At 36.0% G+C, this 27,688-nt stretch overlaps 4 protein-coding genes across 4 annotated transcripts; 3 read left to right on the top strand and 1 right to left on the bottom strand.

The window, feature by feature from the left end:
• Positions 1-22,872, top strand: LOC103506433 (adhesive plaque matrix protein-like). Its single transcript, XM_026821478.1, has 8 exons — positions 1-133; positions 657-760; positions 1,526-2,234; positions 3,702-4,213; positions 15,868-16,299; positions 17,627-17,792; positions 22,194-22,501; positions 22,719-22,872. Exons 1-8 carry the CDS (start codon positions 83-85, stop codon positions 22,870-22,872), a joined length of 2,436 nt encoding a protein of 811 aa, XP_026677279.1. The 5' UTR covers positions 1-82.
• LOC103506420 lies at positions 5,301-6,611 on the top strand. The gene is made up of 3 exons (XM_008470806.3): positions 5,301-5,402; positions 5,620-5,689; positions 5,855-6,611. Exons 1-3 carry the CDS (start codon positions 5,349-5,351, stop codon positions 6,376-6,378), a joined length of 648 nt encoding a protein of 215 aa, XP_008469028.1. The 5' UTR covers positions 5,301-5,348; the 3' UTR covers positions 6,379-6,611.
• Positions 22,873-23,689: 817 nt separating the features above from the next.
• On the top strand, positions 23,690-26,076 carry LOC103506421 (DNA ligase 1-like). Its single transcript, XM_026821486.1, has 2 exons — positions 23,690-25,333; positions 25,560-26,076. Exon 1 carries the CDS (start codon positions 23,714-23,716, stop codon positions 25,307-25,309), a length of 1,596 nt encoding a protein of 531 aa, XP_026677287.1. The 5' UTR covers positions 23,690-23,713; the 3' UTR covers positions 25,310-25,333; positions 25,560-26,076.
• Positions 26,077-26,455: 379 nt separating this feature from the next.
• Positions 26,456-27,279, bottom strand: LOC113466250. Its single transcript, XM_026821477.1, has 2 exons — positions 27,222-27,279; positions 26,456-26,857 (listed from the first exon to the last, which is right to left on the bottom strand). Exons 1-2 carry the CDS (start codon positions 27,273-27,275, stop codon positions 26,456-26,458), a joined length of 456 nt encoding a protein of 151 aa, XP_026677278.1. The 5' UTR covers positions 27,276-27,279.
• Between the last annotated feature and the right edge of the window lie 409 nt (positions 27,280-27,688).

The raw sequence follows: 27,688 nt of genomic DNA, 5'->3' as shown, positions 1-27,688 counted from the left end.
AGATTTCACAGCTGTGTGTTGTCAATCATAACACATCTCTTCTCTGGAAAATGACTAATCGGCCGATCCTAATTGTTCTGATATGAACGGAACTTTCCTGGCGACGATCATCGTCATCTGTTTTTTCACTCACGTAAGTACCACAAAGGTCGACGGATTTATCAGTCGGTTTGTATTGGTGTGGATAACGTTTGTGCCGTGGCGTAAATGACATAACGTAAAGGTGCTTGATTTTATGCAGGGAGACGTCCGCCGGTCGCGTAGAGTCGCTTGGATTTTTTATTAATTTTATCACGTCTACTCTGTTTTATCCGGGGACGATTCCATTTTGTTTCTTCAATTTTTTTAATCTTTCCAATTTTAGTGGGTTTTTTTTTTCTTAGAAAGTACCTATTATTGAAAATGGCAGGCGAAATTCTAGACTAGACTTTATTGAAGCAGTTTTTTTTTTTTTTTTAGATTTTATCGAAGCCGTTTTTTTTTTTTTTTAGGTAGGTACCTACCTCTACCTAAAATACATATCTGGTAAATTTCGAAAGTAGGTAAAGGCCGTAGAAAAGCTACAGGTATGTTAGGTACGTACAAGGTGAGGTATTTTTCCCCACAAAACTATAATAAGTACGCAGATGATTTTTTTTTTTTTTTTTTTTTTTCAGCTTGGACAGAGCAGACCTTTGGACAATGAAGGTCCGGACATTTCTAAGCGAAATGAAGCTCGATCGATTGAAACATTGCAAGCAGAAATAAGCATTACCAATCAGTAAGTGCCTTCTTGTACCAATTGTTTTCCTATATAATAAGATGGATACAACGAATTGGCTGATTCTTACAAATTGTTGACAATTTTGACCTGATTATGGAATTCAGAAACTAGATTTTTCAATAGGTAAACCTTCTTAGGTAACCTAATTTTTTTTCGAGTTAATACCTAGACACTTCTTGGTAAAACGAAATAAATGACTCAACAACTTGAATTAAAATTTGCAAAACATCTGAACTATTATAATTCTTCTTCAGAACTGAACAAACTTTTACATTTTTTTTTCTCAAAACAAAAACAAACACTCTAATAAATATAAATAGGTAAATAAAAAATAAAAAAAATATTTTTCAAAATTTCCCTCCGATTTCAATATCGATAAGGTCATTTAACACTCTTTGAGTAGGTACTCAGATACCCTAGCTCTAGATTTTTTTTACCACCTAGGTACTATTATAATGCTTGATCTTATCACAGACAGTTTTCAGTTAATCCAGAGTCAAAGATATATTGGCCTGTGTAACTCAAATTGGTGAAGTCAAGGAAAACAATTGAGTCCCTTGACACTGTGTTAACTCTCAGTGGTAACATCAGCCATAACGTTGATCTTATCACAGACAGTTTTCAGTTAATCCAGAGTCAAAGATATATTGGCCTGTGTAACTCAAATTGGTGAAGTCAAGGAAAACATTTGAGTCCCTTGACACTGTGTTAACTCTCAGTGGTAACATCAGCCATAACAAAAATACCTATTCTTATTCACAGGCCCACAACATATGAGGAAAAAAGAGATCATCCAGACAAACACGCCGGAGAAACAAGAAATGAAGATGTATCCACTAAAAAAAGTCTCCAGCCAAATAATGGACTTGAGGAATTAAGCGATCCTGAAGAGAAAGATGAAAGTGCAGAAGTTACAGGAAGGGCACTTAGCCACAAGAAACCCCCCATTGTTCTTATACCTAACGCTGGACGAAGTAAAAAACAAATCAACAAGGTCAAACAAGACACGGACACAGGTAAAACAACTGAACTATCGGGGAATAAAAAGATCACAAACAAAGAAGATATTAATGTGGAACAGAATGTTGATTACGTTGAACCAAACACAAACAATGATCCAGAGAAGGAATTCAAACACTTTAACTTCCAAAATATTGCTGCTAATCCTGGCTTAAAGGCACGACCTTCCAATAGCAAAACAAAATCTATTAAAACACCCATCGTAAAGGAAGCGGCGGACAAAAAATATGATCTGAACATACAGAATCAGGAACTCAATAGCGAAAAGAAGAAAAACATTGAGGGAAAAATCAAAACACCAATCGTTAAGGAGGACCATGATGTAAAAGACACAAAGAATGCCGGAAAAACTAAAACTGATGATACAAAAAATGTAAAACACACGGAAGAAAAAGACAGAATGAAGCCAATTAAAAACCAAGCTGTGAAAAATCCTACCATTATTGAGGACCAAACTTCTGTCAGGTAATTTTGATTTTCTCTTGAGCTTTTCCTTTTTGTGGATTCATTCCTGATTCAAATCTTTCCGAATAGACACTTGTTCTCTACAGATCACTGAAGATTAAAGATCAAATCGTCTAAATATATCGGGTGGAACCGGTTGGACTGAAGAGCACACCATGTCAGAATCCTACAATTAAATACTATTCACTTATGTTATGTTAAACATTGGAGACTTATTGTAAGTATCCAATGTTTAATTAACATAACCTAAGTAAAAAATACTTATTTGCAAAGGATGTCTAGATCAAATACCTTCACCAGTCATTAAAGCCTTAACAAATCTAAACCCAATGTTCCCTCATCCCTCTGTTTTCACAGGAATGCTACGGTGAAATCAACTTGGACCGGACCTCAGCTATCCTACAAGACATGCAACAGAAACTGACAGATCCCCAGATCGGTCCTGTCCTCGGATTACTGGTTAAGTAGAAAAGCCAACAACGGCAATAGCAAAAGTGAAACACCCTATAATACATGAAGATCAAGGTTCAAGTGAAAAAGTAGAAAAGCCTACAACGGCAATAGCAAAAGTGAAACATCCTATAATACATGAAGATCAAGATTCAAGTGAAAAAGTAGAAAAGCCAACAGCAGCACCAAAAGTGAAACAACCTATAATACATGAAGGTCAAGATTCAAGTGAAAAAGTAAAAAAGCCAACAGCGGTGATACCAAAAGTGAAACACCCTAAAATTCATGAGGATCGAAATTCAAGTGAAAAAGTAGAAAAGCCAACAGCGGGAGTGCCAAAAGTGAAACACCCTATAATTCATGAAGATCAAGATTCAAGTGAAAAAGTAGAAAAGCCTACAGCAGCAACACCAAAAGTGAAAGACCCTATAATTAATGAAGATCAAGATTCAAGTGAAAAAGTAGAAAAGCCAAAAGTGAAACACCCTATAATACATGAGGATCAAGATTCAAGAGAAAAAGTAGAAAAGTCAACAACGGCAATACCAAAAGTGAAACAGCCTATAATACATGAAGGTCAAGATTCAAGTGAAAAAGTAAAAAAGCCAACAGCGGTGATACCAAAAGTGAAACACCCTATAATTCATGAGGATCGAAATTCAAGTGAAAAAGTAGAAAAGCCAACAGCGGGAGTGCCAAAAGTGAAAAACCCTATAATTCATGAAGATCAAGATTCAAGTGAAAAAGTAGAAAAGCCAACAGCGGGAGTGCCAACAGTGAAACACCCTATACTTCATGAAGATCATGATTCAAGAGAAAAAGTAGAAAAACAAAAAGTGAAACGCCCTATACTACATGAAGACCAGGAATCGAGTGAAAACGTAGAAAAGCCAACAGTGGCAATGCCAAAAGTCAAACACCCTATGATTAATGAAGATCAAGATTCAAGGGAAAAAGTGGAAAAACAAAAAGTGAAACACCCTATAATACATGAAGATCAGACCAAACTTCAAGAGAAAAAGAGGAAAAACCAAAAGTGAAACACCCTATAATTCGTGAAGATCAAGATTCAAGTGAAAAAGTAGAAAAACCAAAAGTGAAACACCCTATAATACATGAGGATCAAGATTCAAGAGAAAAATTAGAAAAGCCAACAGTGGCAACACCAAAATTGAAACACCCTATAATACATGAAGATCAAGATTCAAGTGAAAAAGTAGAAAAGCCAACAGCGGTGATACCAAAAGTGAAACACCCTATAATTCATGAAGATCAAGATTCAAGTGAAAAAGTAGAAAAGCCAACAGCGGTGATACCAAAACTGAAACACCCTATAATTCATGAGGATAGAGATTCAAGTGAAAAAGTAGAAAAGCCAACAGCGGGAGTGCCAAAAGTGAAACACCCTATAATTCATGAAGATCAAGATTCAAGTGAAAAAGTGGAAAAGCCAACAGCAGCAGAACAAAAAGTGAAACACCCTATAATTCATGAAGCTCAAGATTCAAGTGAAAAATTAGAACCCAAACTGGAAGTTAGATGATGAATTTGATTTGGTGTAAGTTCAGTTCCCTTGTCAGATGCAAGCTTACTTGAAATATACCTACCACAGTTATAACCTTTTTGAAAAAGTTAAGAGAAGTTTTTCGTTAAACTCTTTATCGAAAAATACCTAGGTTAACTCAAAAATAAGGTAATAAAAATCACCTATGATTGCGAACAGTGCTATGAACAGAACTTTCTTATTTTTCCTCAGGGTTTTTATTTCAGATGAACAAGCTTCAATTTCCGTCACTTACGCTCCAGACCATCTGACAGATCAGGGTCTGTCAGGCTTGGTTTTTCCGCCACACACGTACCGACTATTTGACAGAACGCGGTATATCAGACAGTCTGAACGTGTATGGTGGAAAAAGCTTGAGACCAGACCGTCTAGCGTCTAAGAAACCTGGGTCTGAAGCTTTTTTTCCGCCACACACATTAAAACTGTCTCACATATCGCGGTCTGTTATCAGCAGAGAAGTTCAGAATATGGCATTTATTTGTCAAAAATATGGCAATATGGCACTTATTTAAGTCAAAAACCGATAATTTTTCTAGGGATAGAAGCGATTCTCACTATTCTCATAAATGGTGAGATGTCGAGGCCCACCTAGACTTGAGTACTGGGCAGACTTTTCTCAAGAGAAAAGTCTGACTCGTGCTTAGGGTCATTGTGCATCTATTATGAGGTGGTTGCTACGTGAGGACTTGAGCTACGTGAGGCTGCGTGATACGTGAGGACTTGAGCTAGAGGCTGCGAGTAAACTGCTATTCTTGAAAATTTTGTCTATCACTTCAGAAGTAAGCAAGCATGCTGTTCTCTCTCCTCCATTAATTTTCATTAGGCAACTTCATATCAGTTTCACCCAGCGTGACCCAGCTGTAAACCAACCTCACGTCAATTTGGCATTATTTAACACTACAACCAGCTGTTCTTCACTTCACATACAGGTAATAGACTAATAGATACTTGAACAACAAAATAGCAAACAGTACCTACGTAAGTTTCACTGAAACACTTAATGATAAATGGCTTCTAATCATGACTGGGGTCGTTTATAAAGGCCAATCCCAGGAAATCGCCTGCTATAAGCAAAACTCCACCAAGATGGCTTCATACAATTTTGCGCTCTTGTTTCTTGTTGGTGTTTGTTGTTTTCAGGTAATGGTAATTTCTTTTCAATAAGAATTTCAATCCTTCTTTTTAAGCTGTTTCAGGGGATCTGAAAGTGACAGGGGTACCTATAGGTAACTATAACTGACCTTTTACTTAGCCAGCTATCTTCGTTGATCTCAACTTCTAAAGAATTATCTCGTCCTTAGCATATTTATACCTATTAGCTGATAGTAACATTACGAGACCATTTGGTATGTTTCAGACTATACAAAGTATGAGTCCACCGCGAAAAACAAAAAATCAAGCCGCCCGCGACACTGCCGCTCAAGAAGTTGAAAACGTGTTCCTCAACTTAGTAGACAGTCTGCACGAAGTCCTGGGGGACAAAACCGCTCGGGAATTCCTCGACAAAACTCTGGATGAGACCATGATTATGATCCAGAACAGCGGGCATCTGCAGACCATCAACTCCACTATTGGAACTATGGCTCAAGAAGTTGAAAACGTGTTCCTCAACTTAGTAGACAGTCTGCACGAAGTCCTGGGGGACAAAACCGCTCGGGAATTCCTCGACAGAACTCTGGATGAGACCATGACTATGATCCAGAACAGCGGGCATCTGCAGAGCATCAACTCCACTATTGGAACTATCGTCGATATCTTCAACAACCAGGGGATGATGATGTTCTTCTCCCAGAGTATGCAACTGTTGGATCACATCTACACGGATACGAACCTTCACAAGTTGGTCAGGAACGCTATTGAGATGACTTTAGACCTCCTTGCGGATCCCAACATTGTGAAACTCTCTCATAACCCCATGGTCACTGTGAGAGAAGTATTAAATGATGACAGGACGAAGCAACATATCGGCATGGCTGTGTATTACCTGCTACAGGTGGGACAGAAGAAGACAATCATGGAGGGTGTTGGTAATGGGTTGAAAATGTTGAACAAGCTGGTGGCGCAACCTGCCTTGCGGAATCAGATGTATCAGGCGCTAACATTGTTGCAATATTAGTTGTGAAATATAAGAAGAAAGAGTTTTCAGGAATAGCGAGTTTTTGCAACCAAAATTAGCGTCCCATTAAAGGGTTCAATTAAGGGGATGCTAATTTTGTTTGCAAAAACTCTCTAATGAAAGAATGATGACTTGAGCTTGAGATTGATAACATGATTTTGACAAGCAAACATAACTCATAACTGAGCCTAAAATCATGATCATATTTATTTATTACCTTACTAGTGGTGGACCCGTCCTTTGTACGGGACCACCACACACACCCATCATACACCACACACACCCACACCAGACATACATAATACATACATACATACATACAGCCAGAAAATTTTCTAAAGCGATTTTTGAATCGGGGTTGCATAAGGAGTAAGAATAACTAAAAATTTCACGATTCTAAGCAATGTACAGACAAATCTGCAATTTTATTTATATAGATTACTTACGTAAGGTATATAATATATTAGACATTGTGTTGGATGTTACAATTCTCCACTTTACCTGAATCAGTATTGCGAGAAGCAGCAAGCTCAAGCTTCGATAGAACTTCATCTTGAACTCTTTGTACGAAGCTATGCGTCTAATGTGCAGGAGGAACAATTTAACTCTGTTAGGAAGAGCACTAATGAGTGCTTAATTTGTTAACGCTTAGCATTTGACAAACGGCAGAAACAGACGTCAATGGAAGATAAATTATTTTAATTAGGAGTTTGCTTCAAATTAGGAGTTTGCTGGAAGATAAATTGGAAGTTTGTATACAAATTGGAAGATAAATAATTAGTTTGCATGAGCAAGGCCTTAGAAACTTCTAGCAAACGTCCCTACGCTGCGCTGCGTAAAATATTTATTTGCTCACACTCCAAACAACAAGGCTATGTAGGGAGCACTACGTAGGTAAGTACCTATTTCATGGAAAGCGATCGTTCATCAAAAAAGTATGGAAAATTTCAAAACAGATCATTACACCTAATTGTCTTACCTATTGCTGTTGGAGTGTTTGTCCCTTCAAGTTTTTGCCTCCAAGCGTCCCTACGCTTTAAAAATTTGAATCTCATTATTTTTCCCGCGCACACTTTGGGGACGAATTTCTTAGAGAAGAAATACTTTTTAAAAAAAAAATCTTTTCGGATTATTTATTATTTTTGACGATCTTTACGAAAAAAATACATTTGGACAGTTATATTTTTCATGAGAATCATCAATTACTCGGTTTCGAACCCAGAACTTTTTAATTGTAAGCCCCAAGTAATTGAAAATATTACCAATCGATTTCTCGTGAAAAAATACATAAAATAGAGTATCCAATTGTACACAAATGTTGAGTTTCAAACATAACACATTTCTCGGATTTCGAACCCTTAACTTTTTAACTGTAAGTCCCAGGTGTATGAAATCACCACCAGTGAATTCCTCAGATAAAAATACATGAGTTAACATATTTGGTTTAACTAAAATACTTAATGGGGACTTTTGAGACAAGAAAAACTGTTTTTACATGTATTTTTCCTATGGCGCACATTAAAAGTGGACACACTGTATATTAGCAACATGTTACGTGACAATCTTCTTATCACATTATTATTTCACTTAATAAAATAAATGGATATTCGTTACATAATTTACTTTTGCATTACCTACCTTCTTTTTTTCTCCCAACTGCCAAGTAAAGGTCTTATCGTCCCGAAAATGAATTGAGGCCATAAAAGGTGTTTTTGATGTTGTTGCTGTTCTTGAAGCGACTTAGCTTTTGCTGAATGGTGATGGCAGAATAAAGAAGAGTTGATATGTTTTTATATATCAGTCATACAGCGGGGTGATGGTCTCTAGCCATGTTTAATTGGCTCGTCCTGAACCGCAGTTAATCATTGTGAGGAGAGGACTTACGCTTATTCTTGAAAGCAGAGAGAACCCTTTGAAAAACTGCCAGCTAGCTAGGCTGGTTAGGATTAGCTTTCCACAGCTAGACTTTAGTCTGCTATCTCTTTAACATCCCCTAGCCAAACAAAATATTCTCTTCTCTTCCCGGCACTAGGTACCTAACTACCTTTACTTATCACAGCTGTGTCATGTGTACCTTAGGTATAATTAAAAACAATCAAGTTAGGTACCTAACTATCGAGACATCAGAGGCAAAATAATTAAACTAGGTTTGGTGGAGGGGAGGGGGGAAAAATACAATTTATGGTTTTATTATTTTCTTCTTTCAAAACTACAAGTCCTATTTTCGTGAAGTCATGTCTTTGGAATCAGAAATTATACTTGGGACACTAAAAACTGACCATCGAAAATTTGACCCGATTACATTACTTTCCTTCCTATAGGATAAGGAAAGTAAAAATGTGAAAAACTGCCAGCTAGCTAGGCTGGTTAGGATTAGCTTTCCACAGCTAGACTTTAGTCTGCTATCTCTTTAACATCCCCTAGCCAACACAAAATATTCTCTTCTCTTCCCGGTATACTAGGTACCTAACTACCTTTAATTATCACAGCTGTGTCTTGTGTACCTAGGTATAGTTAAAAACAATCAAGTTAGGTACCTAACTATCGAGACATCAGAGACAAAATAATTAAACTAGGTTTGGTGGAGGGGGGAAAAATACAATTCATGGTTTTATTATTTTCTTCTTTCAAAACTACAAGTCCTATTTTCATGAAGTCATGTCTTTGGAATCAAAAATTATAATTCCCGCTATATCTAGTGAATATCACACATGTATAGGTATTTGACCATAGCTTTTGTTGAAAGTGCTATGATTGGATTGCGACCTGGACGAACAATAGAAGAGGAGGAATTTTTATGGGGTCGTAAGCTCATGATTTTTCAATATTCGACAATCTTATCTGTTTATTTCCTCAGGTAGTTTATCAGAAATTATACTTGGGAATCCAGCCCAAGTAATTAAGATACCTTTTATTCACCCCTTCTATTGGGGTAAAAAACATACCACGATCATAAAGGACGGAAGTTATCGAGAAAAAGCTCCCTCCACACCATCCTCTACTGTCTACTACAGGGCTTTATGGGGGGGGCCTACTTATGTCCGGTCAAAATCCGGTCCACGTTGAGGGCCATTTCTTGCAGAATCGCCAAGTTCTCTTTCTGCATGAGGCGTGTGGCTTGGTTCAAAATAAAAAGCGCCGCGCTCTGCAACTCCAGTGTGGACGTGATCTTGTACGCTAGGGAAGCCAATTTGGCGGCTGCGAGTTTAACCAGAGGGTCTTGCAGGACGAAGTCTAGAAGTTGAAGGCCGTGTTGAATTGATAGGCGGACGTTAGGATAGGTGAAAGCCAATGCTTTGATATCGATGACCTTACTGTAATCCTTTATGTTGCGTGGAATGAGAGTCAGTCTCTGTGGAAACAAGGAGGGAATTGTTTTTCGTTAAACAATACTAGGTATTAAGAACATTGTTTTTCGCTATGGCAAGCCACCGAACAGTAGTGTTTGTAGTAAACACTGATAAACTTATTCGAAATAACCTGCTGATAATGAAAAGTGATGAAATTTGTATCTGAGGAAATCGGTTGGAGAACACTATTGGTTCAGGTAAGAAGATAAGAGCTAATTTTAGCTTGTTTTCTAGATTCTTGTGAGTTCAATGCGACCACATCGGTAGTTAGATCATGGTCACTCTCAGTAGTCTCAGTGGAATACAAAATTCTAAACAAAATTGGACGCTGAATCAAGAAGAGACCGCCTTAACATAATAAGAATGGTCACTTGGACACTATCTCCGGCAGCCCAGAAGGAAATTCCCTCTAACTCACCTCTTCTGGACTACTGAGTGTCCATGATCAAGTACCTAACTACCCAGTCAGTGGCGTAGCTTGGCCTAAATTCAAGTGTAGGGCGTGTAGGGCTCATGCATAGGTCTACAAAGTCCCATCACAGTACCTACATGCCATGCCATTAATATTTATGGGCATTAGAGTAAACTTTTGAGTTGTATGGCCGCCATACATACACGCTACGCCACTGCAAGTCTGGACAGCATTTAGCAGAAAATAACCATCCATTAGACGATTCCCCTGGTAGATGGTTCTTTTCTGCTGAATGCTGTGCATTTAGCTCAAGCTGCTCAAGTGTTCTTGTCTGATCTATCTTTAGTGTTGGATATAATCATCAGTGGGTAGTACCATTAGTGGAAATAGCTGTCAGTGGACATGGCCAACAGTGGATATTGCTGTCAGTAGACATATTATATTATATGTTCTTCATCACGACTTTTCGTGTAGGTACCTACCTACTTGGAATTTGCACTGTGAGACGTGTTACACGTACCTACACATAACTCCACAGATAAAAATGCAATCAATATTTCATTATTCAGCGAAAAATGACCTTTGCTACCGAATTTCATGTTTACATTTTGCAGTCAAAGTTCAACATGATAAAAATGAAGGCGGGTTCACAAAAGTTCGAGCTTGCAAAGTTGCCAAAGTGGTCATCTCGTAGAAATATTCATATGAGGGTCGTCACGTAGGTAAAGTAAACCTAAATAGTCTAAACACATAGGGTAGTCTTGCAAAGTTCTATACAAATCGCCCAGAATGTCCTAGCACAGAGACATGCCATCATGGACGTTGCAATGGAGGCTTTCCGTATTGTCAATGATCCTGCTAAAGTAGAATTCATGATAACTACAGGGAGAGCTCTTGCTCCCAGCTATGGCGCACTTCAACAGTTCTTAAAAAAAAAAAAAAAAAAAAAAAAAAAAAAAAACAGATAAGGTTTGTTCTCGGAACGGCTGGCTTTCTCCTATCCTGTCTTCCTTTTCTCTTCACTTTCGGGACGATGACCTTAGCAGTTACAATCCTCTCTAGGAAACCTCTTGAAAGTTTAAAAAGGACGTCACCGAGTTTAATCCCGACTCAACTTTTAGTCAAGTAGTCTACCACGAGTTCACTACAGATCCTGTATTCATGAAGCTCAAGATTCAAATGAAAAAGTAGAAAAGCCAACAGCAGCAACACCAAAAGTGAAACAAATTATAATACATGAAGATCGAGATTCAAGTGAAAAAGTAGAAAAGCCAAAAGTGAAACACCCTATAATACAAGAGGATCAAGATTCAAGAGAAAAAGTAGAAAAGCCAACAACGGCAATAGCAAAAGTGAAACACCCTATAATACATGAAGATCAAGGTTCAAGTGAAAAAGTAGAAAAGCCAACAACGGCAATAGCAAAAGTGAAACACCCTATAATACATGAAGATCAAGATTCAAGGGAAAAAGTAGAAAAGCCAACAGCAGAACCAAAAGTGAAACAACCTATAATACATGGAGATCAAGATTCAAGTGAAAAAGTAGAAAAGCCAAAAGTGAAACACCCTATAATTCAAGAGGATCAAGATTCAAGAGAAAAAGTAGAAAAGCCAACAACGGCAATAGCAAAAGTGAAACACCCTATAATACATGAAGATCAAGGTTCAAGTGAAAAATTAGAAAAGCCAACAACGGCAATAGCTATAATACAAGAGGATCAAGATTCAAGAGAAAAAGTAGAAAAGCCAACAGATTCAAGTGAAAAAGTAAAAAGCCAACAGCAGCAGCACCCAAAAAGTGCAAACAACCTATAAAACATGAAGATCAAGATTCAAGTGAAAAAGTAGAAAAGCCAAAAGTGAAACACCCTATAATACAAGAGGATCAAGATTCAAGAGAAAAGGTAGAAAAGCCAACAACGGCAATAGCAAAAGTGAAACACCCTATAATACATGAAGATCAAGATTCAAGTGAAAAAGTAGAAAAACCAACAGCAGCAACGACAAAAATGAAACACCCTATAATACATGAAGATCACTATTCAAGCAAAAAAGTGGAAACAGTGACAATTCCAAAAGCGAAACACCCTATAATACATGAAGATCAAGATTCAAGTGAAAAAGTAGAAAAACCAACAGCAGCAACGACAAAAATGAAACACCCTATAATACATGAAGATCACTATTCAAGCAAAAAAGTGGAAACAGTGACAATTCCAAAAGCGAAACACCCTATAATACATGAGGATCAAGATTCAAGTGAAAAAGTAGAAAAGCCAACAGTGGCAATCCCAAAAGTGAAACACCCTATAATACATGAAGATCAAGATTCAAGTGAAAAATTAGAAAAGCCAACAGTCGTAATGCCAAAAGTGAAACACCCTATAATACATGAAGATCAAGATTCAAGAGAAAAAATAGAAAAGCCAACAGTGGAAATGCCAACAGTGAAACACCCTATAATTCATGAAGATCAAGATTCAAGAGAAAAAGTTGATTTTAATAATAAAGAAAGAAAAACATTAATGAAAAATTCCACTATTAGAGAGGAAGAGGTATTGAAAGAAATCGAGCTCCCTAAAATAAAGTCACCTATTTATAACGAGGAAAGAGAATTTGATATACCGGTTGGAATTAAATCTCCCATTTTAAACGAAGATAAAGATTTTGGAAGCAAAGACAGGCCAACTGAAATGAAATCTGCCATCATAAAAGAGGAAAAAGATTTGAAAGAAACGGAGGAACTCCCTAAAATTAAGTCACCCATTTTTAACAAAGATAAAGATTTCGTAAGCAAAGACAGACCCGTTGGAATCACATCCCCTATTTTTAACGAAGATAAAGATTTCCTAAACAAAGACAGACCAGTTGGAATAAAATCCCCTATTTTTAACGAAGATAAAGATTTCGTAAACAAAGACAGACCAGTTGGAATTAAATCCCCTATTTTTAACGAAGATAAAGATTTCCTAAACAAAGACAGACCAGTTGGAATAAAATCACCTATTTTTAACGAAGATAAAAATTTTGAAAATAAAGACAAAGCAGATGAAATGAAATCCCCTATTTTTAACGAAGATAAAGATTTCGTAAGCAAAGACAGACCAGTTGGAATTAAGTCCCCTATTTTTAACGAAGATAACGATTTCGTAAGCAAAGACAAAACAGTTGAAATTAAATCACCTATTTTTAAGGAAGATAAAGATTTCGTAAACAAAGACAGACCAGTTGGAATTAAATCCCCTATTTTTTACGAAGATAAAGATTTCGTAAACAAAGACAGACCAGTTGGAATAAAATCCCCTATTTTTAACGAAGACAAAGATTTCCAAAACAAAGACAGAGCAGATGGAATGAAATCCCCTATTTTTAACGAAGATAAAGATTTTGAAAATAAAGACAAAGCAGATGGAATAAAATCCCCTATTTTTAACGAAGATAAAGATTTCGTAAATGAAGACAGACCAGTTGGAATTAAATCCCCTATTTTTGACGAAGATAATGAAAATAAAGACAGAGCAGATGGAATAAAATCCCCTATTTTGAACGAAGCTAAAGATTTTGAAAATAAAGGCAAAGCAGATGGAATAAAATCACCTATATTTAACGAAGATAAAGATTTCGTAAGTAAAAACAGACCAGTTGGAATTAAATCCCCTATCTCTAACGAAGATAAAGAATTTGTAAACAAAGACAGACCAGTTGGAATCAAGTCAGACGAAGATAAATTTTTTGAAAACAAAGACAGACCAGTTGGAATTAAATCCCCTATTTTTAACGAAGATAAAGAATTCGTAGACATAGACAGACCAGTTGGAATCAAGTCAGACGAAGATAAATTTTTTGAAAACAAAGACAGACCAGTTGGAATTAAATCCCCTATTTTTAACGAAGATAAAGAATTCGTAGACATAGACAGACCAGTTGGAATCAAGTCAGACGAAGATAAATTTTTTGAAAACAAAGACAGACCAGTTGGAATTAAATCCCCTATTTTTAACGAAGATAAAGAATTCGTAGACATAGACAGACCAGTTGGAATCAAGTCAGACGAAGATAAAGTTTTTGAAAACAAAGACAGACCAGTTGGAATAAAATCCCCTATTTTTAACGAAGATAAAGATTTTGAAAATAAAGACAAAGCAGATGGAATAAAATCCCCTATTTTTAACGAAGATAAAGATTTCGTAAATGAAGACGGACCAGTTGGAATTAAATCCCCTATTTTTGACGAAGATAAAGATATTGAAAATAAAGACAGAGCAGATGGAATAAAATCCCCTATTTTGAACGAAGATAAAGATTTTGAAAATAAAGGCAAAGCAGATGGAATAAAATCACCTATATTTAACGAAGATAAAGATTTCGTAAGTAAAAACAGACCAGTTGGAATTAAATCCCCTATCTCTAACGAAGATAAAGAATTTTGAAAATAAAGGCAAAGCAGATGGAATAAAATCACCTATATTTAACGAAGATAAAGATTTCGTAAGTAAAAACAGACCAGTTGGAATTGAATCCCCTATCTCTAACGAAGATAAAGAATTCGTAAACAAAGACAGACCAGTTGGAATCAAGTCAGACGAAGATAAATTTTTTGAAAACAAAGACAGACCAGTTGGAATTAAATCCCCTATTTTTAACGAAGATAAAGAATTCGTAGACATAGACAGACCAGTTGGAATCAAGTCAGACGAAGATAAAGTTTTTGAAAACAAAGACAGACCAGTTGGAATAAAATCCCCTATTTTTAACGAAGATAAAGATTTTGAAAATAAAGACAAAACAGATGGAATAAAATCCCCTATTTTTAACGAAGATAAAAATTTCGTAAACAAAGACAGACCAGTTGGAAATAAATCCCCTATTTTTGACGAAGATAAAGTTTTTGAAGATAAAGGCAAAGCAGATGGAATGAAATCCCCTATTTTTAACGAAGATAAAGATTTTGAAAACAAAGACAGAGCAGATGGAATGAAATCCCCTATTTTTAACGAAGATAAAGATTTTGAAAATAAAGACAGAGCGGGTGAAATAAAATCCCCTATTTTTAACGAAGATAAAAATTTCGTAAACAAAGACAGACCAGTTGGAAATAAATCCCCTATTTTTGACGAAGATAAAGTTTTTGAAGATAAAGGCAAAGCAGATGGAATGAAATCCCCTATTTTTAACGAAGATAAAGATTTTGAAAACAAAGACAGAGCAGATGGAATGAAATCCCCTATTTTTAACGAAGATAAAAATTTTGAAAATAAAGACAGAGCAGATGGAATAAAATCCCCTATTTTTAACGAAGATAAAGATTTGGAAAATAAAGACGAAGCAGATAGAATAAAATCCCCTATTTTTAACGAAGATAAAGATTTTGAAAATAAAGACAAAGCAGATGGAATTAAATCCCCTATTTTTAACGAAGATAAAGATTTGGAAAATAAAGACGAAGCAGATAGAATAAAATCCCCTATTTTTAACGAAGACAAATTTTTTGAAAATAAAGACAGAGCAGATGGAATAAAATCCCCTATATTTAACGAAGATAAAGATTTCGTAAACAAAGACAGACTAGTTGGAATCAAGTCAGACGAAGATAAATTTTTTGAAAATAAAGACAAAGCAGATGGAATTAAATCCCCTATTTTTAACGAAGATAAAGAATTCGTAGACATAGACAGACCAGTTGAAATTAAATCCCCTATTTTTACCGAAGATAAATAAGTGAAAAATTAGAAAAGCCAACAGCAGCAGCACCAAATGTGAAACAACCTATAATACATGAAGATCGAGATTCAAGTGAAAAAGTAAAAAAGCCAACAGCAGCAAAACAAAAAGTGAAACACCCTATAATTCATGAAGCTCAAGATTCAAGTGAAAAATTAGAAAAGCCAACAGCAGCAAAACAAAAAGTGAAACACCCTATAATTCATGAAGCTCAAGATTCAAGTGAAAAATTAGAAAAGCCAACAGCAGCAGCACCAAAAGTGAAACAACCTATAATACATGAAGATCGAGATTCAAGTGAAAAACTAGAAAAGCCAACAGCAGCAAAACAAAAAGTGAAACACCCTATAATTCATGAAGCTCAAGAATCAAGTGAAAAATCAGAAAAGCCAACGGCAGCAACACCAAAAGTAAAACAACCTATAATACATGAAGCTCAAGACCCTATTTTTAACGAAGATAAAGATTTCGTAAACAAAGACAGACCAGTTGGAATTAAATCCCCTATTTTTAACGAAGATAAAGATTTCCTAAACAAAGAAAGACTAGTTGGAATTAAATCCCCTATTTTTAACGAAGATAAAGATTTTGGAAATGAAAACAGAGCAGATGGAATAAAATCCCCTATTTTTAACGAAGATAAAGATTTTGGAAATAAAAACAGAGCATATGAAATGAAATCCCCTATTTTTAACGAAGATAAAGATTTCGTAAGCAAAGACAGACCAGTTGGAATGAAATCACCTATTTTTAAGGAAGATAAAGATTTCGTAAACAAAGACAGACCAGTTGGAATTAAATCCCCTATTTTGCACGAAGATAAAGATTTCGTAAACAAAGACAGACCAGTTGGAATAATATCCCCTATTTTTAACGAAGATAAAGATTTTGAAAATAAAGACAAAGCAGATGGAATTAAATCCCCTATTTTTAACGAAGATAAAGATTTCGTAAACAAAGACAGACCAGTTGGCATTAAATCCCCTATTTTTAACGAAGATAAAGATTTCGTAAACAAAGACAGACCAGTTGGAATTAAATCCCCTGTTATTAACGAAAATATAGATTTTGAAAATAAAGACAAAGCAGATGGAACTAAATCCCCTATTTTTAACGAAGATAAAGATTTCGTAAACAAAGACAGACCAGTTGGAATTAAATCCCCTATTTTTAACGAAGATAAAGATTTTGGAAATGAAAACAGAGCAGATGGAATAAAATCCCCTATTTTTAACGAAGATAAAGATTTTGAAAATAAAGACAAAGCAGATGGAATAAAATACCCTATTTTTAACGAAGATAAAGATTTTGAAAATAAAGACAGAGCAGATGAAATGAAATCCCCTATTTTTAACGAAGATAAAGATTTCGTAAGCAAAGACAGACCAGTTGGAATTAAATCACCTATTTTTAAGGAAGATAAAGATTTCGTAAACAAAGACAGACCAGTTGGAATTAAATCCCCTATTTTTCACGAAGATAAAGATTTCGTAAACAAAAACAGACCCGTTGGAATAAAATCCCCTATTTTTAACGAAGATAAAGATTTTGAAAATAAAGACAAAGCAGATGGAATTAAATCCCCTATTTTTAAGGAAGATAAAGATTTCGTAAACAAAGACAGACCAGTTGGAATTAAATCCCCTATTTTTAACGAAGATAAAGATTTCGTAAACAAAGACAGACCAGTTGGAATTAAATCCCCTATTTTTAACGAAGATAAAGATTTCGTAAACAAAGACAGACCAGTTGGAAAATGAAGATCAAGATTCAAGTGAAAAAGTAGAAAAGCCAACAGCAGCACCAAAAGTGAAACAACCTATAATACATGAAGATCAAGATTCGAGTGAAAAAGTAGAAAAGCCACCAGCAGCAGCACCAAAAGTGAAACAACCTATAATACATGAAGATCAAGATTCGAGTGAAAAAGTAGAAAAGCCAACAGCAGCAGCACCAAAAGTGAAACAACCTTGATTTCGTAAACAAAGACAGACCAGTTGGAATTAAATCCCCTATTATTAACGAAGATAAAGATTTCGTAAACAAAGACAGACTAGTTGAAATTAAGTCCCCTATTTTTAACGAAGATAACGATTTCGTAAGGAAAGACAGACCAGTTGAAATTAAATCCCCTATTTTTAACAGAAGATGGAGACGGCAGAGAAGGTATATAGGACGTGGGCAGGTTCGAAGAGAGAGACCGCAAATTAGGGGCGTACGAGGCCAAGTTGGTTTTGACAGATTCGTACAGTGTTGGCTCGGATTTGCCTTCCAGGACGTTCTGGAAAGCTTTGAGGGCCTTCTGATGAGCGGGGTCGTTTGGGTCGAAACCTTCCAGATGGATTTCAGAAGGATCGTCATCTCCCAGGACAGTCTGGTAACAGAAAACAAATTGAAATGTTTGTGAATAACCCTTTAAATTTCAATGATAAGCTCATACCTGAGCAGTCCAGTACCGAAAAGAGACGAAAAATTTCAACGGTGTCAATACTGGTCATCTCGGAACTTTCACCTTAATATAATAACTAATTATTGATGCCAACTTTGCCGGAAATGCCAGACATACCAACAGCTTCCCTTAGATTTTACCTTTTTTTAAAGACCAAAACCATTAAAATCGGCTGCTTGTTTCAAAAGATATGAGTTTTTCATGTTTTCCCTAAAAATGTCCACTTTTGGAACTGGACTAATTCCAGGAGTTGCCGATCAGGGCACACATTTCAAACGTCTTACCTCTTTGGTCAAAGCAAAATAGACTACCAGCAGAAGCAACAGGAAGTAGTTTGCCATCTCCTTGTCTATCTGTATGCCTTTTGCCTTATTTTAGTATGTAGGTACTGGGTAAATTCAGCAGTGGTACTTTGGAAAGTGTTTACAGCAGAAAGTTGATATCCGAAATGAAGAAATATTAGGTAGATACCTACTGTCTATAAGGTAAGTAGCTAAAATTCTTAGGTACCTATACCTACATATGTACCTATATTAAGTATCTATAGATTTAACAATAATTCGAGGTAAATGTAAAATGTTTACCATCTAGAATATTCTAGACCTACGTCAAAGACCTAATGAATTCAATGTACCCACACCTAATAGATTATGGAAATTTTCCTTTCGTGTCTAATGTCCACTTTTGGAACTGGACTAATTCCAGGAGTTGCCGATCAGGGCACACATTTCAAACGTCTTACCTCTTTGGTCAAAGCAAAACAGACTACGAGAAGCAACAGGAAGTAGTTTGCCATCTCCTTGTCTATCTGTATGCCTTTTGCCTTATTTTAGTACTGGGTAAATTCAGCAGTGGTACTTTGGAAAGTGTTTACAGCAGAAAGTTGATATCCGAAATGAAGAGACATTAGGTAGATATACTGTCTATAAGGTAAGTAGCTAAAATGCTTAGGTACCTATACATATATGTACCTATATTACGTATCTATAGATTTAACAATAATTCGAGGTAAATGTAACATGTTTACCATCTAGAATATTCTAGATAGTTTTTGGCTCAAATGTAAAATGGGTCAAAAAAAGCATTTAAAATGTAAAATGCAAAATGCTTTTTCAAAACCAATTTGAAATGTAAATGTTTGTACCTATACCTAATAGATGGATTTTTTTGTACCTACACCTAATAGATTATGGAAATTTTCCTTTCGTGTCAAGACCTAATGAATTCAATGTACCCACACCTAATAGATTATGGAAATTTTCCTTTCGTGTCTATCCGACATTAGCACACTTTGGAGTACTTGTGACCTTGTCAGGTATTACAGGTGTTCCCGCCATTTGGGATGATTCTGGAATCTTATACAGGTGGTTATATTGTAAACCTAGGTGCTGTTCTAAATAATAAATATAAAAAAAGAGATTTATTTGTGGTGAAGCTCAGAGTTTCTGCACAATTTTTGTGGATATCACAGCATTACTAAGAGACTCCTTTACTCTTCATAGAAATGATACGATCTGGTAATGCCGCCACTGGCAAGGGGTCAGAAATCAGAATCGGACGAACTTCGAGAGTTATATCAGGCAGAAACTTATTCCTAGCCTTTTCCTACTTAAATAGGGTCGGCGTTTCTTGTCAGTCCCTTCCAGGTAGCCCTATTGTGTACCTCTTGCCCTGTTAAATTTTTCTCGCTCAGGTCTTGATTCACACAATCGTCCACCTTTTCTTCGGCCTCCCTCGCCCTTTTCTCCCCCTCACTTCCCTTCTCTCAACTCTTTGCCTAAGTTTTATTAAATACAAAATCAGCGAGCTAATACTTTTGCCCGCCATACGCCCAGACCGTCTGACAGACCGCGGTTGTATATGGTGGAACAAGCTTCAACCCAAGGTCTGTCAGACGGTATCAGCGTAAGCGGCTGGCCTTAGGCACTCACTCCCTTTAGATCACATACAGCATATTCACTTGCGTAGGTATTTTTATTTTAATTTATTATGGTGCGTCAACACAAAATTAAATGTACTTACGTATTCAATAATTTAGATATGCCAAAATCTGACAGCTTCAAAAGGTTGCCTTTGCTACCCGTCAGCAAGATGTTGCACGGTTTTATGTCTCGATGTAAAATTTTGGACGCATGAATGAAATGAACTGCCAAAAGCAACTGGCTGAACAGGAACAGTAATTCCTGGAAAAAGGCGAAAAATGATAGATAATGAAAACTAAAGAATAATAATGAGGATGAGGATTATCGGTTTTATTATTAGAAATTTAATGTGTATTTATCTATATATATATAAAAGAGAAATATGGACGTGTCATTTATGTATGTCTGTCCGAATTGTTTAGAGAAAACTATGATAGATATCGAAAAAGTGTCAGCGAAGACCCCCAGTAAAATTGTCGTATCTATAACCCAAAAAAATTATCAGACCTTTTAAATTCCAAACCGTTCCCGAGATATGGGCCTTTACTGACGGCCAAATGTCCCATAAGAAATACACAGGGAGTAGAGACGCGAGGACTCAACACGAGGAGAATCTTTTTCCTCCCGCAGAGTTTTAGCTTCATTTTTGGTTTTTTCATGTTTTTAGACTTTTTAGTTTTCTCCGTTGAATATTCGTATTCGTTTTGATCGAAAGAAAAACTACTACTTTGTATGACTGATGGGTGGGGTTGTTTGGTTTGAACAGATTCTTCACTCTGTTGATGTTGACCAAACGGCCTTGGTTGACACTCCATGGTTGAGAATTGGTGCCTTCAAGTATGTCTTGGAATTTGAAGAAAGCTTGGGCGTGCTCTGGGTTCTTCTTTTGGAAGCCTTCGAACGTGAGTTGATTAGCGCCATAGACACTCTGTTGACAAGACCGAAAGCTCTTTTCTTAGGCGCTAGTTAGGTAGGTATCTATAAATGTATTATAGAAAGCTCAACCAGCCAGCGGTAAAAGATATGGATAAATCAACGACAGGTGCCGCACCCCAAGACACACTAGAGCAAAAATCTAGTAATACTAAAGCGCAAAATCTACAGGGTGAACACGAAAAACGTGACCAAAAGCCTAGGGTAGAATTAATATTCAGGAAAAATACAGAAAAAGATGAAGTGAAATGGAGATACGATGAGAAAAAGAGAAATAAATTTCAAAAAGCTATACAAGAAAATCTAAGCAATAAAAGTGTTGACCCAGAAGCATGTGTTTTGGCCGTTCAGGAATCATGCGGAAAAGTGTTTGGTGTAAAAGGAGGCAAGGCTTAGGTACTGAAAACCAGTGTATTGGTGGAGTGAAGGAATAACCCAACTAAGGAAAAAAACCCACGCAGATAAAAGGAAGATGGTGAGGGGAAATAGAAGGAGAGAAATGACGGAAGAAGAGAGGAGTAGGTACACTGCGAAATCAGTATTTTAAATCGAAAAAAGAACTAAGGATAGCTATAAATGTTTCAAAGCGGAAGGCCTGGGAAAATCTATGTGATGATTGGTCAAAGAACTACTGAAGGAAAAAGGTCATTTGTCTGAGACTCAGTTCGGTTTTCGAGAGGGTAGATCAACCCTGGACGCAATGGGGGCAGTCTTGAAATTGGCGGAGGAAGCAAAACACATGAGAAAGCTTTGTACTATGACTCTAGTTGACATTAAAATGCTTTCAACAGTATGCCTTGGAAGGGTATTATACGGGAACTAAAGAAGAAAAACATCTCTATAAATTACCTGGTAAAGATACTGTGCAGTTATTTTCAAGACAGGAGACTCGAAATAGAAGATGACGTCATCCAGGAATTGACTAGCGGGGTCCCACAGGGGTCAGTTCTAGGAACGATCCTGTGGAACATTTATTACGATCCTGTGCTGAAAACTGAGCTGCCACCTAACTCTAGTCTTGTCAAAGTAGAAAAGCCAAAAGTGAAACACCCTATAATACAAGAGGATCAAGATTCAAGAGAAAAAGTAGAAAAGCCAACAACGGCAATAGTAAAAGTGAAACACCCTATAATACATGAAGATCAAGATTCAGGTGAAAAAGTGGAAAAGCCAACAGCAGCAATACAAAAAGTGAAACACCCTATAATTCATGAAGCTCAAGATTCAAGTGAAAAAGTAGAAAAGCCAAAAGTGAAACACCCTATACTTCATGAAGATCATGATTCAAGAGAAAAAGTAGAAAAACAAAAAGTGAAACGAAAGATAAAGATTTCGTAAGCAAAGATAGAAAAATAGGAATGAAATCTCCTATTATTGAGGAGGATAATCAGGAACATGCTGAACTTAAATTCCCTATTCTTAGTGTGGATACAGACTTGAAAAGTGCGGGTGATGACGATATAAACTCGCAATCTCCTATTTCTCAAGCAGGAGTCAATGTTACACCAGTAACAACATTCTCTATATCGACACCTGAATCTTCTACTACAGCATCAACAACAATATCAATTCCATCCAAACCCACAACGATAGGGATACCATACGAACCAACAAGATATTCAACGACGACGGAATCATCTACAACCGAATCTACAGTAGCTCCAATGACGAGTGTGGAATCACAAAGAAAACCCATGACAATTGAATCAACAACACTTTCATTGCCGATCGTCAAATCTCCAACCACGATTGCTCCGGAAACTTTAACGACAGCACCTACATTATTAACAACTACTACGAGTACAACCGAATCAACAATCACACAAGAACCAACAAAAACTCCAATAGCAAGGCCTTCTAAACCGTCAGCTATAAGTGCACTTCTGCTACCTCCAAAACTGAGTAAATCTAAAACCAAATTCCCAAGTAATAAACATCACCTATCATCAACGAGTACAAATGTAAAAGAACTGACAACTACTTCAACCTCAATGATCGAAGCTACAACTAGTTCTATCCCAACTAAAGAAACCACAATAAGTTTAATTCCACCAATAGAAATTAAAACTATTCCAACTCCACAAATAACTTCAATGACAGAAAATCCAACAAATATATTAGATCAAACAACAAGCTCTGTTCCAACTTCGAAAAATAGTACTCCGGTTGAACAAACTACTACTGCATTTCCAAGAATTGATGAAACTACTAATTTTGTGCCCAAAATCGTTGACCAGGGTACTTCTGATCCACCGACAACTAAACAAAAAATTATAAATGTGGAACAGACTACGCCGTCTAATGTGCAAATTGAGCCCACAACTGCTTCTACTCCTGAACACACAACTAATACTGAAACTTTAAACACAAATGAACACATAAAGGAAAAGGAAGATGATTTTCATATAAATAAAGACGTGCATGACAGTAAATCTTCTACTCAAAATGAATTTGATATGAAAGAAAGAGATAGATCTGAAATTAAATCTCCTGTTCTAAAAGAAGATAAGATAAATAGTAAATCTTCTACTCAAAATGAATTTGATATGAAAGAAAGAGATAGATCTGAAATTAAATCTCCTGTTCTAAAAGAAGATAAGATAAAAGAAAAGGAGAGGGTAACTGCAATAAAATCTCAGATTTTAGACGAGGATAATATTAAAGCAAAGGAGAGGGTAACTGCAATAAAATCTCAAATTTTAGAAGAGGATGATATTAAAGCAAAGGAAAGGGCAACTGCAATAAAATCTCCGATTTTAGGAGAAGACAGTATCAAAGAAAAGGATATAGTAACTGAAATAAAGTCTCCTATTCTTAAAGAATATAATATCAGAGAAAAGGAAAGGGTAACTGCAATAAAATCTCCAATTTTAGAAGAAGATAATATCAAAGAAAAAGCAAAAGTAACTGCAATTAAATCTCCTATTTTAGAAGAAGATAAGATAAAAGAAAAGGAGAGGGTAACTGCAATAAAATCTCAGATTTTAGAAGAGGATAATATTAAAGCAAAGGAGAGGGTAACTGCAATAAAATCTCCGATTTTAGGAGAAGACAGTATCAAAGAAAAGGATATAGTAACTGAAATAAAGTCTCCTATTCTTAAAGAATATAATATCAGAGAAAAGGAAAGGGTAACTGCAATAAAATCTCCAATTTTAGAAGAAGATAATATCAAAGAAAAAGCAAGAGTAACTGCAATAAAATCTCCTATTTTAGAAGAAGATAAGATAAAAGAAAAGGAAAGAGTAACTGCAATAATTTCTCCTATTTTAGAAGAAGATAAGATAAAAGAAATGGAAAGAGGTACTGCAATAAATTCTCCAATTTTAGAAGAAGATAAGATAAAAGAAAAGGAAATAGTAACTGCAATAAATTCTCCTATTTTAGAAGAAGATAAGATAAAAGAAAAGGAAAGAGTAACTGCATTAAAATCTTCTATTCTAGAAGAAAATGAGATAAAAGAAGAAAAGGAGAGGGTAACTAAAATAAAATCTCCGATTTTAGAAGAAGATAATTTCAAAGAAAAAGAAAGAGTAACTGAAATAAAATCTCCTATTCTAGAAGAAGATAACATCAAAGAAAAGGAAAGACTAACTGAAATAAAATCTCCTATTCTAGAAGAAGGAAGTTTAAAGGAAAAGGCTAATAAAGCCGAGCTCACAACTACTACTCTACTAGTAAATGAGCCTGCTACTGCGGTTTTACCCCTAACTGAACCATCAACAACTAGCAAAACAATAACATCCACTGACACAGCTATTAAAAAGGCAGTAGGACCAGCAGCACAGGAGAAAAAGGATACTGTTCTTGATGCTGATGAGGTAACTTTTGCAACTCCTGTGAGTGAAGGAAGTAGAACTGACGAGAGTGTTACAGAGTCCAACAGAAATGAGGACACTTATGCAGACGATAAAGAGAGCAAAGAGACAGAAAAGGAGTCTCAATTTGATGAATCTAAAAATTCGAATTTGATTGCGGAGCTGGAAAAACTAGAAAAAACTTCTTTCGACCCAGAAGTTCCACACGTGAATTCGTTAACTTCTTTAAAATTTGACAATTTCCTGAAAGCTCCCATGAAAAAATCTGAGAGAAATATATTCCCAGTTAAATCAAAAAATGAAATTTCAAATTTTAGTTATTGATCGAGTTTTTCCCTTTGTTGTGAACTCTGAATAAAATTATTGTATAGCATGTTAGGTACACCTTTCTACACTCGTTTAAATAAATCTATTTGGATCGATTGATCTACAGTATTATATATGTACTTTATTTTTACTGATATCTCAAATATATAAAAAAAAAAACAGGGCTGAGAGAAATATATTCCCAGTTAAATCAAAAAATGAAATTTCAAATTTTAGTTATTGATCGAGTTGTTCTCTTTGTTGTGAACTCTGTTGAGATGCAATGAGTTTCAATAAGTATATGTAGGTAGCTAAGTTAATTATCAATTCTGAACTTGTCAATGATAAATAATAAGTCATCATTATTTATTATAACATTTATAATTTATTGTGTTTATAAATTATTTCATGTATTTAAAGGTGTTCCTTAAGTATTATACCTACCCAGATAATTTGTACAGTAAAATAAAATTATTGTATAGCATGTTAGGTATCTACCTTTCTACACTCGTTTAAATATATCTATTTGGATCGATTGATCTACAGTATTATACATATGTATTTTATTTTTACGGATATCTCGAATATAAAAAACAGGAAAGTTGACTTTCAATTTGGCAACGCTGGGTCCTCGTCCTGTCCACGGGATTGTCCATACCATCCGAATCTACGCAGCGGACAGTATTTGGACGGAAAGTAAGACATCGGAGGGTAGGAGGTTACAGTGCCCCAGGACGGTAGGTAATTGGTCGGCGTCCATGACCAGGAAGATGGTAAGTAAGAAGATGGAGTGGAAAATAAATTAATAAAATGCCTACCTTTGCCGTCAAAACCACAAGAACGAGAAGTATCGAATAGATTTTCATGTCACATGGAAAATAAATTAATAAAATGCCTACCTTTGCCGTCAAAACCACAAGAACGAGAAGTATCGAATAGATTTTCATGTCACAAAAAAAACTTTATCTATTTTCTAAAAGAAAACCTAAACTTGAGAGTTATCTGATGCTGTGGTTGGATTTGTTTGAAAAATGTGTCCCTAGGTGCGAGTTGATATAGGGTGAAATGTAAGCTAATAAACATGGAAATTCGGGAATTTTCCTTTCGTGACTTTTCCGAACAACATACGTACCTAGTAAACACCTATAAGGTAATTTATCATCATTAGGTGTATCTCTTTACAGAGTGCTCAACATTCCTTAGGTTGAACTTAAGTGTCATGAAGTCATGACTAACAAGCAGGGTCCGTCCCTCCGGGAATTTTTTAGCCCGTATTACAGTGCCCCAGGACGGTAGGTAATTGGTCGGCGTCCATGACCAGGAAGATGGTAAGTAAGAAGATGGAGACGGCAGAGAAGGTATGTAGGACGTGGGCAGGTTCGAAGAGAGAGACCGCAAATTAGGGGCGTACGAGGCCAAGTTGGATTTGACAGATTCGTACAGTGTTGGCTCGGATTTGCCATCCAGGACGTTCTGGAAAGCTTTGAGGGCCTTCTGATGAGCGGGGTCGTTTGGGTCGAAACCTTCCAGTTGGATTTCAGAAGGATCGTTATCTCCCAGGACAGTCTGGTAACAGAAAACACATTGAAATGTTTGTGAATAAACCTTTAAATTTCAATGATAAGCTCATACCTGAGCAGTCCAGTACTGAAAGGGGACAAAAAAATTCAACGGTGTCAATACTGGTCATCTCGGAACTTTCACCTTAATATAGGTAATAACTAATTATTGATGCCAACTTTGCCAGAAATACCAGACATACCAAGAGATTCCCTTAGATTTTACCTTTTCTTTGGGACCAAAACCATTAAAATCGGCTGCTTGTTTCAAAAGATATGAGTTTTTCATGTTTTCCCTAAAAAATGTCCACTTTTGGAACTGGACTAATTCCAGGAGTTGCCGATCAGGGCACACATTTCAAACGTCTTACCTCTTTGGTCAAAGCAAAACAGACTACGAGAAGCAACAGGAAGTAGTTTGCCATCTCCTTGTCTATCTGTATGCCTTTTGCCTTATTTTAGTACTGGGTAAATTCAGCAGTGGTACTTTGGAAAGTGTTTACAGCAGAAAGTTGATATCCGAAATGAAGAAATATTAGGTAGATACCTACTGTCTATAAGGTAAGTAGCTAAAATTCTTAGGTACCTATACCTACATATGTACCTATATTAAGTATCTATAGATTTAACAATAATTCGAGGTAAATGTAAAATGTTTACCATCTAGAATATTCTAGACCTACGTCAAAGACCTAATGAATTCAATGTACCCACACCTAATAGATTATGGAAATTTTCCTTTCGTGTCTATCCGACATTAGCACACTTTGGAGTACCTACTTGTGACCTTGTCAGGTATTACAGGTGTTCCCGCCATTTGGGATGATTCTGGAATCTT

This window comes from Diaphorina citri, unplaced genomic scaffold, assembly GCF_000475195.1.
Source record: "Diaphorina citri unplaced genomic scaffold, Diaci psyllid genome assembly version 1.1 scaffold235, whole genome shotgun sequence".
NCBI lineage: Eukaryota > Metazoa > Arthropoda > Insecta > Hemiptera > Psyllidae > Diaphorina > Diaphorina citri.
Note: the sequence above shows the minus strand (reverse complement) of the source record. Positions and strands in the feature narration are given on the sequence as shown.